A 16,965-nucleotide genomic window follows, 5' to 3' on the forward strand; every position below is an offset into this window, starting at 1 on the left:
GAAATTTGTATGGTCTTTTAATAAGATATGTCAAGGATCTAAATCAGAAGATAGTTTTTTTTTAATTCTGTAAACTAATTTCTTTTATGTATTTTATACACTTTAAACTACACATATTTTCTTATCAAATCCCTGTTTCCTTTTTTTGGAATTTGTTCTGAATATATTTAGGGTGCTTTATGTTTCAAAAATTAAAAAAAAAAATTATAGACAAAAGCAAACAATGAAGAAAAATATTCTGGTAACTCAGTGAAATAAAAACACCTTCAAAGGTAGTTTAGGAACACAAGGAGGTATTATATACTAGAAGTCCCAAAAAAATCTGGTCTAAAGCTAGGTCACTGTTTTGTCAAAAATCTTTTATGATAAAAACAGATGTTTAGACAGACCTGGATTACCTTTAATAATTCCCCAGCAAGACAATGGAGTCACATTTACTTCTAGTCAGCATGAATGGACTTCAAATGAATGACAAAAAACACATATTGGTCAATGTTCACCGCTCAATGTATTGAAATCAAATTTATTAGACTGAAAATGACAATTTTTCAGCAGGGGTGGATTCCAATCCACAATAAAATTACCACCTGCAACCCCCTCTCCTCTCCCATGCTATTCACCCTTAATATCTCAATATATAGTTTCATAGATCAGCATCAGTTACAGTATTGAGAGTCAACTAATTTCTATATAATTTCAATATGTTTGCAAATTTTTGAAAAGCCTGTTATTCCAGTAATCTCTTGGGGTCAAATCAGTTAGACTAAAACATAAACTTCAGTTTTAACTCCAAAACTCCCCTGAAACCCTACAGAATTTAAATTTAATTTCTGGGTACAAATAAAACAGATGAATATTTAGAAAGATTATATGGTCAAAAGCATGCCTTTGATTTTCCTGCTTAAAATTTTTATCATTTTGATACATATTTGTGAGTGGGAAATATTGAGCACACTTAAGTATACATGTACCAAATAAATATTTACATAAGAGCTGTACAGTTGTGCATATGAGACAATTATAATAGTAAATTTGGTAATTATTTAGTTGGTATTTGCATGTGCTCTATATCCCTTCCAAATCTATTTAAATATTTACCTCAAATCTATGCGATATTTCATGAAAATATATTTAATAAAAGGATTGTGTGTGAACAGGATCTGTTTCTGGTATTACATTCATTACAGTGGTGGATCCAGCCGTTTAAAAAAGGGGGGGGGTTTCCCAACCCAGGACAAAGGGGGGATTCCAACTATATGTCCCCATTCAAATGCATTGATCGGCAAAAAAAAAGGGGGGGGGGGTTCCAACCCAGGTGGAACACTTCAATTTTTGGTTCAAAACTTTACCTAGATTCAATACTTTATTAAAGTCCGAAGAGCATATCTGATGAATGTGATAACAGGTTCACATACAAAATTTTGAAGCGTTATAATGGTTTGTTTTACTTTTCAAAATCAGAGGTAAATAAACTAAAACCTAAATTTTGGAAAAACTAAATAATAAAACCTTTGAGAACACAAAAAAATCCAATAAAGAATGTCTGCTGTCAACTTTTAATATAGGAATTGCAACCTTAGATTAAGGACAACTATAAGTGGCTTTACCATGACATAATAACAACTTTATTGTGATCTTATGGGTTTTAAATCTTTACTTAGTTTTGCATTACTGTGGATACTTGACTGCCTGTTTCACTTCCATGAAACATATGAACCCCCTGAAAAAAAACTAATCCACAGAACCTCAACTTAAAAATATACCAAAATGAAAGAACAAAATTAAAAGTTCAAATTTCAATAATACAATATAAATATTGTATCACACACTGTCCTTTTGTATAATTAAGTGTAATGGAATTGAGTTCTGATAAAAAAGAGACATGTATGGTTTTCCTGTTTAAATGGTTTTACACGGTGTGAGCTATTAGCTCTGTGCTGAAGGCCAAGGCCGTAGCTACCCTTGAAGCAAGTGAGGCAATTACCTCACTAAAATTTCGACACTGATTATTTTTTTTATACATATATATCAATACAATACTCATTTGTTGTTCTGTCTGAACCTTTTAAATTTCTATATAACTGTAATCATTCCTTTTAAACTATTCTTCCTGGATATAACTCAGCATCTCAACGGGTGATGTTTCTCGATAACATTAACCTAGTAATGATAATCATCATGGATCTCTAGTTAAAAACAGGCTCTTGCAGAAAAGGAAAAGCGACACTGAAGGTAAAGAAGGAATAATCCTAGTAAACTAGTTTTTTTTGTGAACAGAGTCTGAGTATTGCATATAACTTCATTAGAACAATCCAAAAACGATAAGTAGACTGACAAATCAAGTACTGGTCTTCGGAAAGGAGCAGTCCTGTCTGCGTATTCATTTCAGGAACTTTAATCTTTCTCTTTACAGATAAATAAAATATAAACAATATGAAATATGCATGGATTAGTTTCTATCCATGTTTCTTTTAACCTTAAAAATTGAAAGAATATCCCATATTCCAATTTGATATTATTTAGGAATGGTAGAACCTTTAACACATGATTTTGTCTTTACTTATTCAGGACTACGGAATTTCGTTTCTTTATATTCGGGGTTTCGGAATCGGACACCCCATACCCCTAACCCCTAAATTTATAGATTCTGGAACTAAAATACCACCAACTATTTCCAGAAATAATTTGAAATTATGGACCTACATGTAAACGTTAAAAACTCCATTTCAATTCCCCTGTACCCATATCATATATACTCTATAAATAGAATCATATACATTTATCTTGTCTCATTCTATCCCTAGTATGTCTACTCTTTGTCAGCATAAAAACGAGTTTAATATTTTGTAACTGCAACTGTATGATGGTGCTTACAGGAAAGCTTAATTCCCTTTTGCAAACAAAACTGTTACTACCGATGCTGCTACCAAATTGCTGATGGAGAAGGAATTGGAAGAAGACATTGATCATTGTGTTGATGATAATGTGCTTCCTTTAGAAACACAGACTGCCCTGAAACGACTGAAAACTTGGAAGAGAGCATGCATGAGTGGCGAGAGATTGTGCAGGCTTGCCATGTTCATCGCGATAAGAATATCAGCTGACCAAATTATGATTCTGAAACGATTTGACTGAACCGGCCATAGAAAAATTTGGCAAACTCTACTGAATCGATGTTTGTTCTATGTTCTGGCAGCAGCAGACTCAAATCAGTGATATTTGGATGATTATCTTACATATAAATTTAAATAAAGTTGCTAAAAATTTGGTGTTAGTAAAAGTCTTAAAATATAAAAAAATTATATAAAAAGTGTCCAAATTCAAAACATTATCAAACTCTCTAAAAATGCCTAGAATGCAGGATTTTGCACCATTTATTTCATACCCTCCAAAAACATTTTCGCTCGGCTCAATTATTTTGCCTCACTAAAATAAGATGCCTAGCTACGGCCTTAGAGGCTGTACTTTTACCTATAATGGTTTACTTTTACAAATTGTGAATGGATGGAGAGTTGTCTCATTGGCATTCATACCACATCTTCTTATATCTATGTATAGCTAGTGAGTTTTTAAATAGAAAAATCAAGAAAATTTTCTGAATGTTTCATCACTGTTTCTCTTTCCTTCGAAAGTTTGATGCAGTTAAATAATTTTTCCTGACTTCAAAATCAAGGGTAAACAAATTAACAACACATTTGACTTTGCTGTTTGTTTGTTATGTATAAGTTGATAAAGTTTTAAATGTCATACCTCTGTTGATGGTATAGATACAGATTTTAATTTGGATTTTATCTGTAATATTTACCGCTATTATGTGGATTAATACCTCGATAATGCTTCATGTATTGTGCATGCAAATACTAATCCAGTAGACTATGTCCTAAGCATGTAAAATTGTTCAACTATCATCAAGAGCAATTGTTTGAATGTCATGTATTCGGTAGAATCGTGCGTCAATGGTTTTTTTATAAGAGTTTAAAAAAAAAATTTGAATATTTAAAACTTGAACTTTTAATGTATTTGTTAAAATTTAATTGAAATAACATGCACAGACAAGGGCAGTACGTAATGATAGATAAATTTAACTTTGTAATGAATAGTCAGGGAGTGCTTTATTTATAAAGTGGTCTAGAATTAAATTTGTGGATTAAATTTTCTATCAAATTTACGGATCATTCAAAATTAATTTAGTAGTCAGCACTAACAGAACTTATTATTAAAGGTTATGAAATCTGGATTAGAATAGTTCACCTGAAAGTGAACCAAATTTGAGCTGTATTATAAATGTTTGTCTTTGATGGCATAACACTAATAATAATCACTTTAAAACAGATTAGTAGATCACAAGGTCTTGAACAGAGATTTATATTGCCTGATAAAGGGAGTTAATTATGTAACTAATTAGTGTACTGTGTGACTTAATTATGGGAAAACTTATCACAGTTTTGTGTCTATAATACAGTGATGGCTTTTGATAACAAGATTTTCTGTAATCGTTAAAATTTTGTGACTTTACAAAGTGCTCTGATTCTAACCAAGACATTTGTGATTTTTTTTCTCCACCTTATTGTGGTATCAAATCAGACTGTGATAGGATGTTTACATTAGGGCATGTAAGTAAAAACAATTTAGTACTAATAAATATGATTATAAGTGTTTTCTTGCATCTTTTTAGAGACAATTCTTACATTGTTAAAAATTGTTCCATTTTGCTTTAGATGAGTAGTTAGATTTGAGTTGTATACCTAGTATATTTGCTATGCTATACCTTGATGTGGCAATAATCTCCAAGAACATACTTCACTTGACAGATGTAATATAATGAATTTAATCAAACTCATTTGACACTTGCATTTTGTAAAATAAGGATATTGAAAATATCCAATACATTCAAATGTAGTACATGTATCTGAAAATGTATCTCAATATAAAGAGTATTTAAGATATGATTTTCAGTGTATAAATGTGACTTATTGCAAATAAAATCAGGAATCACAATCAATTATCAAGAAAACATAGAGGAATAGAAAAAAATAGTTGACATTTTTCACAGTAGTAATATCAAAGAGCATGCATGGCTTAGGGCAGAACAAATTTCTATGAAATAACATGTTCCAGAAGCATATCCTGTGTTTCTGGGTTAGAATTCTGATTACTCTGTTTATCCAAGTTTGCCCTTTCAGAATACCAATGGACCAAAACACTTTTTTGTGTAATTTGTATTCATTTATTTCTTATACTACTGTGTCTGATAACTTGTTTGATTTCTCTAAATTCTTGTGAAGTAATTCAGTCACTGAAGTTTGGCGGTAAGAAATCTTTTATAACCATATGTCTTCTCTTATATTGACAACTACTTTTCCCCCCAGCAACATGTTTCCACTGTTGATCAGTTCGATCAGATGAATATTCAAACTGTAACTTGAGAAATTTCTTTTGCCTGTTAACTTTTGCAAAGACTAGTGGAAGCTTAGACCACTGCGTTCTGAACAAGTTTCATCTCATTAACATTTTTAAATTTGAGAAAGATGATACAGCTAATCTCAATAACTGAATAAATATCAATTGGTACTTACATATAATAAAATTTATAAAAAACATTATTAAATGGTCACAATTCTCAACCTATAAACTAGGGGCCTCTGTGGTCAAGTGGTCCAAGTAGTTACTACTGTGATCCCTAGATAGTCAACAATGAGAATGTGAGTTGGAATCCCGCTCATGCGGGTGCACTCGAGTCCAATCTTAATTGACAAGAATTGTCATTTTTCCTATAGAAAGTCGGTGGTTTTCTCTGGCCAGGCTGGCTTCTTTCACCAATAAAATTTGCACGCCATGAAATAGCCCAAAAAGCGGTGGTTAAAAGTGGCGTTAAAACACCAAAATTCAAAATCAAAATCAACCTATAAACTTGTGGCATATAATTTCAGAATGAGGCAGAAATGAAGAAAAGAAATGAAGAACAATTTTCCTCTTTAACAGATAACACCTCTGATGAAGAGATGGAGAAAGACACATTTGAAGATGAAGGTAAGAAAAGACAAAAACAAAAACAGTCTTTCAAAGGAGAAGGTCCGGTAAGGACTCATTTTGGCCTCAAATTTCAGTTTCATCTGACGAAAGATTTTTACCACTTTTTAAACACTTAAGTGTCTATTTCACTTGATTCAATTAGTTTATGTGAAAGATTTTAACTGATTTAGTCATTAAAAACGATCCGATTCCAGCTCAAATATGAAAAATCTACCAAATATGCTGAAAAATGTCACTTTACAGATGGTTTTTGTCAAAAATGAAAGTGGCCGCATCCGTGTTCATCCACAACCTTTATATATGTTATGTATTATCATAAAATACAACTTACATTTCAATATTAAGGATGAACACGAATGCGGCCACTTTCGTTTTACACGGAAACCGTCTAAAATTTAACTAAAATGCTAGAATTTTGAAGATTTCAGTAATTTAGCATGACTTAATGGCGCTACAACCCGATATATGTGCATTGTATTGTCAAAAACAGCCCATATTTATGCGACAGAAGCATTCAACTGTCCAATAAATAACTAAAAGTTTACATTTTAACAATTTTGTAAAACTGTTATATTTTGGGGCCAAATGCCATGGGGTTTGGACTTTGCTCATTGTTGAAGGCCGTACGGTTACCTATAATTGTTAGTTTCTGTGTCATTTTGGTCTCTTGCGGAGAGTTGTCTCTCAACTCCTTTAATATTCATGGGGATTTCTTTTTCATATCTGTAGTTGAATTAAAACAACTTGTTAAAATTCAGCTGTTTATACCCTACACAAAGTTAAATTTTTTTGTTCATCCTTTTTCTGGTAGTTATATGTAAAATTGAGAATGGAAATGGGGAATGTGTCAAAGAGACAACAACCTGACCAAATAAAAAACAACAGCAGAGGGTCACCAACAGGTCTTCAATGTAGCAAGAAATTCCTGCACCCGGAGGCGTCCTTCAGCTGGCCCCTAAACAAATATATACTAGTCCAGTGATAATGAACGCCATACTAATTTCCAAATTGTACACAAGAAACTAAAATAAAAATAATACAAGACTAACAAAGGCCAGAGGCTCCTGACTTGGGACAGGCTCAAAAATTCATTTCAAGAGAAGTCCGAGTCTGATGTCAGAAGATGTAACCAAAGAAAATAATGTAAATGAAAATGAAGAAAAAAATGTTTACTTCAAAACTTAAGTCAGTGCAATAAACTCAGTGCTTAACTGAAATTTCAAACAAGTAACTGAAGCAAGTGACGTTTAGGCTTGATCAAACCTCTCACTTTTGATTTAGTATTCAATCATATGCATATAAACATTTGAGGGAATGGAATTGATTTACTATTGAACTTTTAAACTATGTATGGGACACATATCTCTTGCATGCATACTCATAAATATACTATAGCAAAGTATATTTATCACATTTAGCTGTTTTTTTACTTGAAATTAAATTGACCAGTGTACTCAAAGATCATTCCTGAATTTAGAATAGACATACAATTCAGCAAGTGGTTTGAAATTTTGAACTTCTTCAAATTGTGTTACCTTGAGGAAGTCACTTGACCATTGAAAAGTATAAAAACGTTTTCTCTCTTTGTTGTCTAATAAGGCTTCTTTGTAAACTTGTGTTAATTTTGACACCAATATAGAATTTATGGTTACCACAAACAGATCATATGACGTAAAGAGAGAAGTAACTTTTGACCTCTCATTAAAATGAACTTTTATGTTTTTATAAGATTAACATGAAAGGTCTACATTTTACCTTATATTTTAAAATTGTATGACCTAAGTTAATTTCATGATAATAGAACCATTTGTAATGCCATTGGAATAAAGGATGGTAATTAAAGTGACAGAAAATATTTCCATATAATTTGTGACTATTTAAACAGATAGCAAATGGAATGTATCGACTGTCCATTTAACATTTTTACTACCTAAATCTTTAAAAAGTGTTTCCAATTAAGTGGTATCCTAGTTTACAAATATTTTTAAAACTATTTATGTTCATTGAGACATTGATTTATAACTAAACTTTGTAACACAAATAACTAAAGTGAAATATCAAAACTTTTCATAAATACTTTGTGACAATTGAAAATTATCAGAAAAGTTAACAGTCCCAACTATTTGGTGTTATGTTTGATTTTGTTTGATTTTATATTTTGTTTCAAGCCAATTCTACTAGACATTCCCTTCCTGTTTGTCATTATGTTCATGCCAGTAGCCCAAAGGTGGCATTAAGTGTTACCCTTGTCCTTCATAGGTACTTATATCCCAAAATTGGTTTCCATTCTCTAATTTTTGTTTGCCTCAACTGAATGTAATGAAACTTATACACAAATGCTTATTACTATAAAACACATAGATCAAGTTTGAATTTGGGTGGCACCACTATCACAGTCCTATAGTTATATCCCTTTCTAATGTAATATGCAAATGGTGGCATCATCTGTGTCCCATAGACACATTCTTCATTTATTTCTTTTGAATTTTACTATACTCTGTGAATAACATAGAAGTGGAACGATATCAAAGGAACATTCAAAAGCATTAGTAAAAAGTAAACTGATAACTGTATGGCTAAAAAAGAAAATTAAACTGACAAACAACAGTACAAAGAACACAAAATACGACTGAGCAACCTGAACAATAGTTATTCTCAATGTCTCAATGAATATAAATAGTTTTAAACAATTTTCATTGTCATATTGTACTTTCATTTTTTAAAGCTTTTTCTTTATTTGTTTTTTTTTTTTTTTTTCAAAACCAGGTGTAATTGTAACCCTTTCTGTTTCTTATTTCACCCTTGCATTCTTTGATTTCATACAATGTTTTGAACATTGTAGAATTAGAAAATGTTTATTTTACCATTGCATGATACAACATGTCATGCAACCTCTGTACTCTTTGCTTTGAATTTGAAACTGTTAACTTAAACTGTTATTTTTTTTATCATTCATGAAATAATTGATGAATTTCTAAAGTGTATACATTTTGAAGTTATATGAATAAATTATAAGGAAAAAAAAAAGATTTAATTTAAATTTACAGGCTTCGTATATGTGTTAAAAGTAGAGTGATCTTATATTTTAAAATTCACTTTGAAAGTTTTAATTTATTGTTTATTCATCACAAAAGCCTGTTTTATTATGTATTGTATGTGGTCTACAGAAAATGGTAATATAAAATCATCTTATTAAAAGTTCAATTGTTGCAGTACTTGATAATTTGCCAACCTTTCTGAAAACAGCAGTAGTTATATCATTATTACATACTAAATCAGAATGTCACAAAAGATATTAAAATACTATGTCTTAGTACAAATTCAAATATTTACAGGTCCAAGTTTGAAAAGATTAAAAGTTATCGTTGGTGGTTGCACTTCTGTATGCAATTTTCCATAGAAACTTCTTTTACAGCTAAAACTGTGTCACTTTTGTGAAGTTTGGTTAACAATTATATCATAGAACTTGAATTTCATATTCCCTACACATTTTTGTTTGAAGGTCAAAGCATAGGGCTGTGTGGCATATTTTCAATATGTTATCATTTGAACTTTAAGGAGTTTAATTTTATACTAAAATTTTGTGCAAAACATCCCTTCACTTTGGGTCTTCATCAGAAATATCTATGAATATTAAGTTTCTCCTGAAAAGAGGTATGGTTTTTGAAACAGCTGTATTTTCAAAGTGCAACCTGTAGATATAGTATACTTACAACAACCTTAATTATGTGATAAAATATATTGAGTAAGAGTTGTCTGACCTTTAATTAAATCATGTTGAGGTGTCATCGTATATTAGTTCTGCCTAATAGACAACCTTTTTCAGTGCTTCTTTTAATTTAAGAGTTCTTTATAGCAAATGCTGAAATGTATTATCATTCTACTTTTCCATACCAAATGCCTAGTCCAACCTCTAAAGCTAACCTGTATCATAAAAACTAAAATTGGTACCCGTAAATAAAATAAAAAACAAAACAGAAAACAAAAAAAAATAGCGACAGAAATAATAAAAATTTGATTGTCAGTTTGGCTTGTATTACATTGATGTATTCCTTCATTTCTTCACAAAGCAAGGCTATAGTTTTCCAATCTCTTCTTTTGGATTTTGAGTTGTCTGCCTCCATTTTCTTTCAAGTATCAAAGCACTGTGGTAATAATTCATTGGCTTAGGTAATTATCCACTAGACAATGTTGCTATCCATTGGTTAGCTAGGAGATATGTTATCCAGTGGTTGAGCAACAAAAAAATAATCACTGGATATCTTTCCTTGGAGAGTTTGTTTATCCATTGGATAACTTTATCTCCCTAACAACCAACGCCTGTCTCCTAAGAAAAAAAACCAGATGTACAAAAAAAGAAAAAAAAAAATTCTATATATTCATTTGCTTCTGGGTCACTCCTGCTGTAAACTCAAATGATTTCATCCCCCTTCAGATTTATGATATGACCAAAATGCATGACTATTTAAAACTTGGAATTCATAACGTAAATGTTTTGTTTTGAAGGGGTGTTAAATTTGAATCTGTCGGAGCTGGAACAAGCCCAGGACTTCACAACAGGAGAGGATTATCTACGTAGTATATGGAAAACAAATGGTATAGGGAGAGATGGTTACATAGGGATAGATGAATTAAACACAGTATGTGCCTATATAGGAATGGAAGAGATGAATGATGAGGTAAGGCCGGTACTTAAACGTTAAAGACACCTGTAGAGAAAGAAAGATCTTTGACTCATTTCACTAACAATTTTACAAGAACATTTCAGTATGACTTACTTCATTTTTTTTTTCATGATTTGTTTTGTAAAAATCCCTGAAATGAAAATTAATAAATCCAGAATTTTAGATACTTATTTAGTTTATTGGGTGGCAGTATATATTTTTAATATTAGATAATACTTAGGTGATTTTCTAAAGTATCTTGAGATAAAATGGGTCAGCTACATGATATATTCATTCAGAGAAGTTTGCAGTAAATCTCTTAAGATAATTAATATATGCTTTCTAATTCTTTTATATTTATCACTGTAATTTTAAACATATTTAATACAGCAAAGTTATAAATAGTGGATAAAAATATGTTTTTTCAATGTATACACTTCAATTTTAAATGATTCCCAATAATTGTCTGTTTTAGCAACTGCATGATCTGTTTAACAAACTTGATGCTGATGGTGATGGTAAAATTAGTTTTGATGAGTTTATCGGAGGACTGTTTAATCATTCCAACATATCTACCTCGTCACCACCCAGAGCTCATGGATCTACCACACCTAGGGCAAATACACCAAGGACACACTCAGCTCAGAAGAAAGTCAAAGTTCCCAGCGGTGAAGACAGGTCGACACCTTCTATAGTACCAGGCAGTGGTGTCTCTGGTGTATTTACAACTATAGATCCAGAAAATACAGGGTATGTCTTGTTTTGTGGAAGAAAAAAACATTCTACAAAATTGGTTGCATAAATTATTTACCGGTAGTTTACTGTTTTCAAACTTCTGATGATTTCTTGTATTACCAATATAGAAAATATGTGTGATTACACATTGGTTAAAACAAATGCCATATGATGTTGTTGGCAGGGTTTTCATACATTAAGTTTTTGGTAAAAAAAAAAAAAAGTATGTCTGTCATGTCAGTCTCTTACATTGGTGGATGGACATTGATGAAACTTTACACAGTTGTAGAACACAAACTGGGGATAATCATATTTACCAACTCGCATTTACGGTACTGATACAGATAGTATTAGAGGTAATTTTTGGGAGTTCTAGTTCCACATAATCTTTGTTACATCTTATGATTTATAAGCATTTTGCAAAATGGGCCAACTAGATTGAAGGGTTTGGATAATATGTAAAAGTGGGAAAAAAAATAACATCAGGTCATAAATAAGCTACAGACCTTTTCATACAACAAATGTATTAGGAAAACTGGGTATCAATTTTGAGCATGTTCAAGCATATATTGATTAACAATAGACAGCAGGTTATTTTTCAGGAATTTAGTCTATTTGATTAATTTAAATGTACTGTATGTATGTCATGCAGATGCTTCTTTCAAAATGTGTTACATGCATTCATATCACTAAAAATCTATATAGCTTTAAATATCATCCATATAAATGATTTTAGGTAGTAATTCATCCTTGGTTTCAATTATTTGGGTATGAGCTTTCCTTATAAAGATCACATCCAGAAAAGCCTATAAAGCATTGTTTTCAGTTTTATAGACTATGATTAGAGTAAAGGTATGCTATAGCCATTTTCAACTAGCTAATTTTAATGTTGATAGAGAATGATCATTGCAATAACAATTAGAACATCAATTTATTTACTTTTTTTCACGTTAACATATGTTGACATAAACACCCTTGATGTGGTCACTTTCTTCCTTTTGAAATCGCATTACGATTTGCATTTGCATCACTGAAACCATAAATTTATGATTAGATGCATTATAGGTTACTACATCCAGCTGTGTCAGTCATTTACATTAATGATATTTTAAATTCTTTCCCAACAAACAAGCTCAATATAAAGGTCATGAATGACATAGGATGGGAGACAACTCTAAATTATTTTGCATACTTTTTTTCAGGTTTGCCATGCCAGATACAATTATAGATTTTTGGGAAAAACATAACATTCCTAATGGTGCTGATATCTTAATGGTAAGTATTTTGTTGGAAAACTATTTGTCCGTGACCACAATTATCTTCCTTTGATTTTCTTTGTCAATGAATATAGTCCCGAGTGTGGACAATGTGTTACTTGCCAATTTTTTTGTATACCCCTTCCAAATGTATTTCTCCATGTTTTATGCCTCAAATAGCAAGTTGGCGGAAGATGTCAGAAGATTTCATGACCCCTTAGCATAAGAATTGTCCATATTTTGAGTAAGAGTAGATGAAGTTTTCTATAATTTTGATATAATTTGTCCCAAAAGTAGTGCAACACACTGTAAAAATTTTATTGAGAAAGGGCAGGTGGGATTTTTTTAATTTTTATTTATTGTCTAAAAGAAATGCACTACGAATTAATTGTGGTCTCGGACCTATTCCTTCCTTTTTTATACATCTTAGTTTGGTGGATTCTGTAACAACCAATGTTTATGTATAAAAAGAGAGATGTGTGTTATAAGTTGAAGAGATCAATGGCAACTAAAATACTTGAAAAAAATTAAACACATTTAGAGGCAAAAGTACCAACAAAAGGCAAGTGTCCATCTAATTATGACAACGATAAAAAATTGTGAGTGAATTAACATAAGACTATAAAAGATCTACCCAAGCACTCTTCCCTAAAAATGTTTTACTGTTTGTGGGTTTATGTCATCCCTGAATATGTTTTTAATGGCTCAGAAATATAAAATGTTTATTCTGCTTTACCTTGTTCTTATGTTATTTTGTTGTAAATTGCAATGTATTTTGAGTTTCCTTTCTTATTATCAAAATACATGCATTATCATAAACAAAATCTAAAATTCTGTAGTTGTCAGTAATAATTCATGCTTTTTTACAGGCTTTAGGGTTTGATCTGGTAACCAAAGTGAACCTTTCAGACCTTTCACTGGGATTGGAACAAGTCTTAATCAATGCTGATGAACAGGATGCAGTTTATCAAGCAGCCCTGTGTTCCTGTCAACAGGAAATAAGACAACTAAAGTAAGTTAAGGATAAATTCAAACACCATGAGGTCATGTTTCCAATTACATGAATAATATGCTGCTTATCCAAGACACTTTGGTCATGTTGTAATTTCATATAAGTGACATGTTCAGGATGCTGTTTATTCAGCACAATGTGCTCATGTGGCAATTTCAGATAACATACATGACTGGAATGTCATTTATCCATGTGCCTTCTCTTGCAGTTAATTTAAAACAGTTTTCCTTAAAAATATTCAATTATGTAAGTCCATGCAAACTGTTTTAAAATTGTTTACTTTTACCCTTTCTCGAAATTTGTATTTCCATAGCATAACAACTCAACGTTTGTATTTCAGATCTCTAAATGAGCAATATTCTTGGGCAACGGACAAATTGAAACAAGATCTAAGTGAAGCTAATGCTAGAAATTCTATGTTAGCAAAAGAAGTTGACGAACGACATGCTCATTTGGAACAATCGTCAGAGAAAAAACTTGTGTATGTATTTGTCACTTTGTCTCCAAAATTAATAACAAGTTTGCACAATTTTTTGTAAAATCATTCACTTGTATTTTAACAGTACTAACAATTAATTATTTTTCCTTTATAGCTTACTAATTCAATTTTTTGTCCATTTGATACTACCAAACCTTTAAGTAAACATATCTAGTTGTTGTTTAGAAAATTTGTATCCGTAACATTTTTTTCCAATTCTTTAAATAGTTAGGCTAGTAATTTGTTTTTCTGCTTTATATAGTATTTTAAATATTCCAATGCATTTTAAAATAGTGATACTTTGATGTTGATAAAAGACACCTATATGTGAGTAAATAAGGGAGATAAATCATCATTAGGCATGAATTAATTTTTAGTTTGTAGATCATTGCATGTTTTACCGTTTATTTTTTAGTATGGAAAGGGACTTTTTATTATACTGATTGTTCCATTAAAACATTCATGGTACTCATGGAAGGCACTTTAAAAATGGGTAACAATTTAAATTTCCAGTAGCATTTTTATGTACAAAAACATATTTGACAGCCACTGACCCAGATTAGATTTTTAAGTGCCATCCCTGATTCCCTTGTTTGTTTTTAGGAACAGCCCTAAAAATCCTGTCTACTTTTATTGGACTTTTATAAGCTCAATTGATCCATCTTTCACCATAGCTTATAAAAATGTTTATTTTTCTTGGTGATTCTGTTTTCTCTATCAGTCTTGCATCGTTTTCCTATAATGCAATTTAAACAAAAAATGATTTTATTCGTTTTTACAACTTACTGTTTTAAAAAATGACAACAACACATAACTTTGAACCTCAAATTGGAGCAGAACAGCAGACCATACATATTTATCTATTGACCAAGATTTCATTTACTATTCAAGTAAACACAGATTTGTTTGTTTTGATTTATAATTTTATGACTTAAGGCCACTTAAAACCAAACATTACAACCTTATCACGACAATGGTTTAACGAACAGTAAAGAAAATTTGACATTGTCACTTACAATAAGTCAAATATTAATTAAATGTTTATTAACATTGTGTGACAATGTCCACTATCTATCATTATTAAATCAATTTTGTATTATATTTCTATAAGGTATTGTTGTCTATAGCATGACCAGTATTGATTTAATGTCCATTTATAGCCATAATTATAAGGGAAATAAGTCTGTTCTTGTAGAAGACCATAAAAAGTTATTACTTATGAGGGTATGCATTCAAGAGAAGGGTACACTGGTAGTGAATTTAACTATTGAACAAAGTCTTCAATGTATGAATTTTAGAATTCGAATTGTGTACATATTATGTTGATGTTTAATTTTCATGCCATTATGTGAAAAAAGGATAGTGCTTATGGTTTATTCAATTTTATAGAACTGTGGAACGTAAATACCAAGAGCAAATCAAAAGTTTACAGGGTCAGTTAGATGATGAAAGAGAACAATACTCAGCTCACACCTCTAAACTAAAATCTAAGATAAATACTGAAATGGAAAATCTAAAGCATGAGGAAGGCAGACTCAGGGAAAATCTCACACTAGCTCATAAGGTAAGAAACTAGTTATCTGAAGCAGGCTGACTCATAGAAAATCTTTCGCTAGTTCATCAGGTAAGGAACTAGATATCTGAGGAAGTTAGACTCAAGGAGAATCTTGCACAAGCTCATAAGGTAAGAAAATAGATATCTGAGGAAGGCAGACCGCATGAGAATCTTACACTAGGTCATAAAGTAAGGCACTAAATATCTGAGGATGGACAGACTTCAGAAGAATGATGTACAAGCTTGTAAGGTAAAAACTAGATATCTTGAGGGAAGGTAGACTTCACTAGCTCATAAGGTAAGGACCAAAGAATCCAAGGAAGGCAGGCACATGGAGGATCTTACACTAGCTCATAAGGTAAGGAACTAAATATTTTAGGAATGTGAACTCAGGGAAAATCTTACACTACGGTAGCTCATAAGGTAAGGAACTAAATATTTGAGGAAAGCAGAGTATGAGAGAATCTTACACTAGGTCATAAAGTAAGGAACTAGATATCCTAGGAAAGCAGACTCAGGGAAAATCTTACTATAACCCAAAAGGTAATGAATTAGATATCTGAGAAAGGCAGACTCCTAGTGAATCTTACACTAGCCCATAAGGTAATGAATTAGATATCTGAGGAAGGCAGACTCCTAGTGAATCTTACACGACCTCACAAGGAACAGAACTAAGGAATCAAGGTGCTTGTAACATCTTAGAGCCTATAAAAACTACAGTAATGTTGAAAGGAAGGTCATGGAATGTTACACACATTCAAAGAGTATTAAATTAATTTAATGAGAAAATTACCTTGTTAAAATTTTAAAGCAGAAGGAAAAGAATTGATAATATTATGTAAGCATGAAAAGCAAAATGCAAAAACAAAATGGAGGCAAAGGCTATCTTATTTAGTTCTCAGAAAACAAGAAACAAACTTAGGTATAAATAAACATTGAGATGTCTACCAGATGTGTTCTGTCACTGAAATACTTTCTTTAATTGTCAAACTTTTTGCATTTTTTGTCTATACTATATTATTGAACTAAGGTTTATCATGTTTTTAATTATTTGGTTTTAATTATTTCTAAATAGGAATTAGAAAAATTAGAATCAGATTTGTTTGAAACAACAGAAAAACTTGCAGAAACAGAAAAGCAGAACAGCAGGTTTCAGAAAGAACTTGAAGCAACAGATGAATTACAAAGAAAGGTATGTTTCAAGATTACCTATTGAGCTTACCACCATGCAT

General features: G+C 31.2%; 1 protein-coding gene across 21 annotated transcripts in view; it reads left to right on the plus strand.

The window, feature by feature from the left end:
* LOC139516980 (ninein-like protein) overlaps positions 1 to 16,965 on the plus strand; it is a 62,270-nt gene that overhangs the window by 21,874 nt on the left and 23,431 nt on the right. For 12 of the 21 annotated variants that reach the window (XM_071307489.1, XM_071307485.1, XM_071307478.1 and 9 more), the window contains 8 exons: positions 5,931 to 6,030; positions 10,540 to 10,712; positions 11,173 to 11,447; positions 12,635 to 12,707; positions 13,558 to 13,700; positions 14,041 to 14,181; positions 15,568 to 15,742; positions 16,809 to 16,925. In XM_071307489.1, the coding sequence (XP_071163590.1) occupies positions 5,931 to 6,030; positions 10,540 to 10,712; positions 11,173 to 11,447; positions 12,635 to 12,707; positions 13,558 to 13,700; positions 14,041 to 14,181; positions 15,568 to 15,742; positions 16,809 to 16,925 (1,197 nt within the window). Of the gene's footprint in view, positions 1 to 4,067; positions 4,614 to 5,930; positions 6,031 to 10,539; positions 10,713 to 11,172; positions 11,448 to 12,634; positions 12,708 to 13,557; positions 13,701 to 14,040; positions 14,182 to 14,472; positions 14,506 to 15,567; positions 15,743 to 16,808; positions 16,926 to 16,965 lie in introns of those variants that run through there. The other 9 variants (XM_071307475.1, XM_071307474.1, XM_071307482.1 and 6 more) reach the window with 3 other exon arrangements.

Source organism: Mytilus edulis, chromosome 3 (genome assembly GCF_963676685.1).
Source record: "Mytilus edulis chromosome 3, xbMytEdul2.2, whole genome shotgun sequence".
NCBI classification, from domain to species: domain Eukaryota; kingdom Metazoa; phylum Mollusca; class Bivalvia; order Mytilida; family Mytilidae; genus Mytilus; species Mytilus edulis.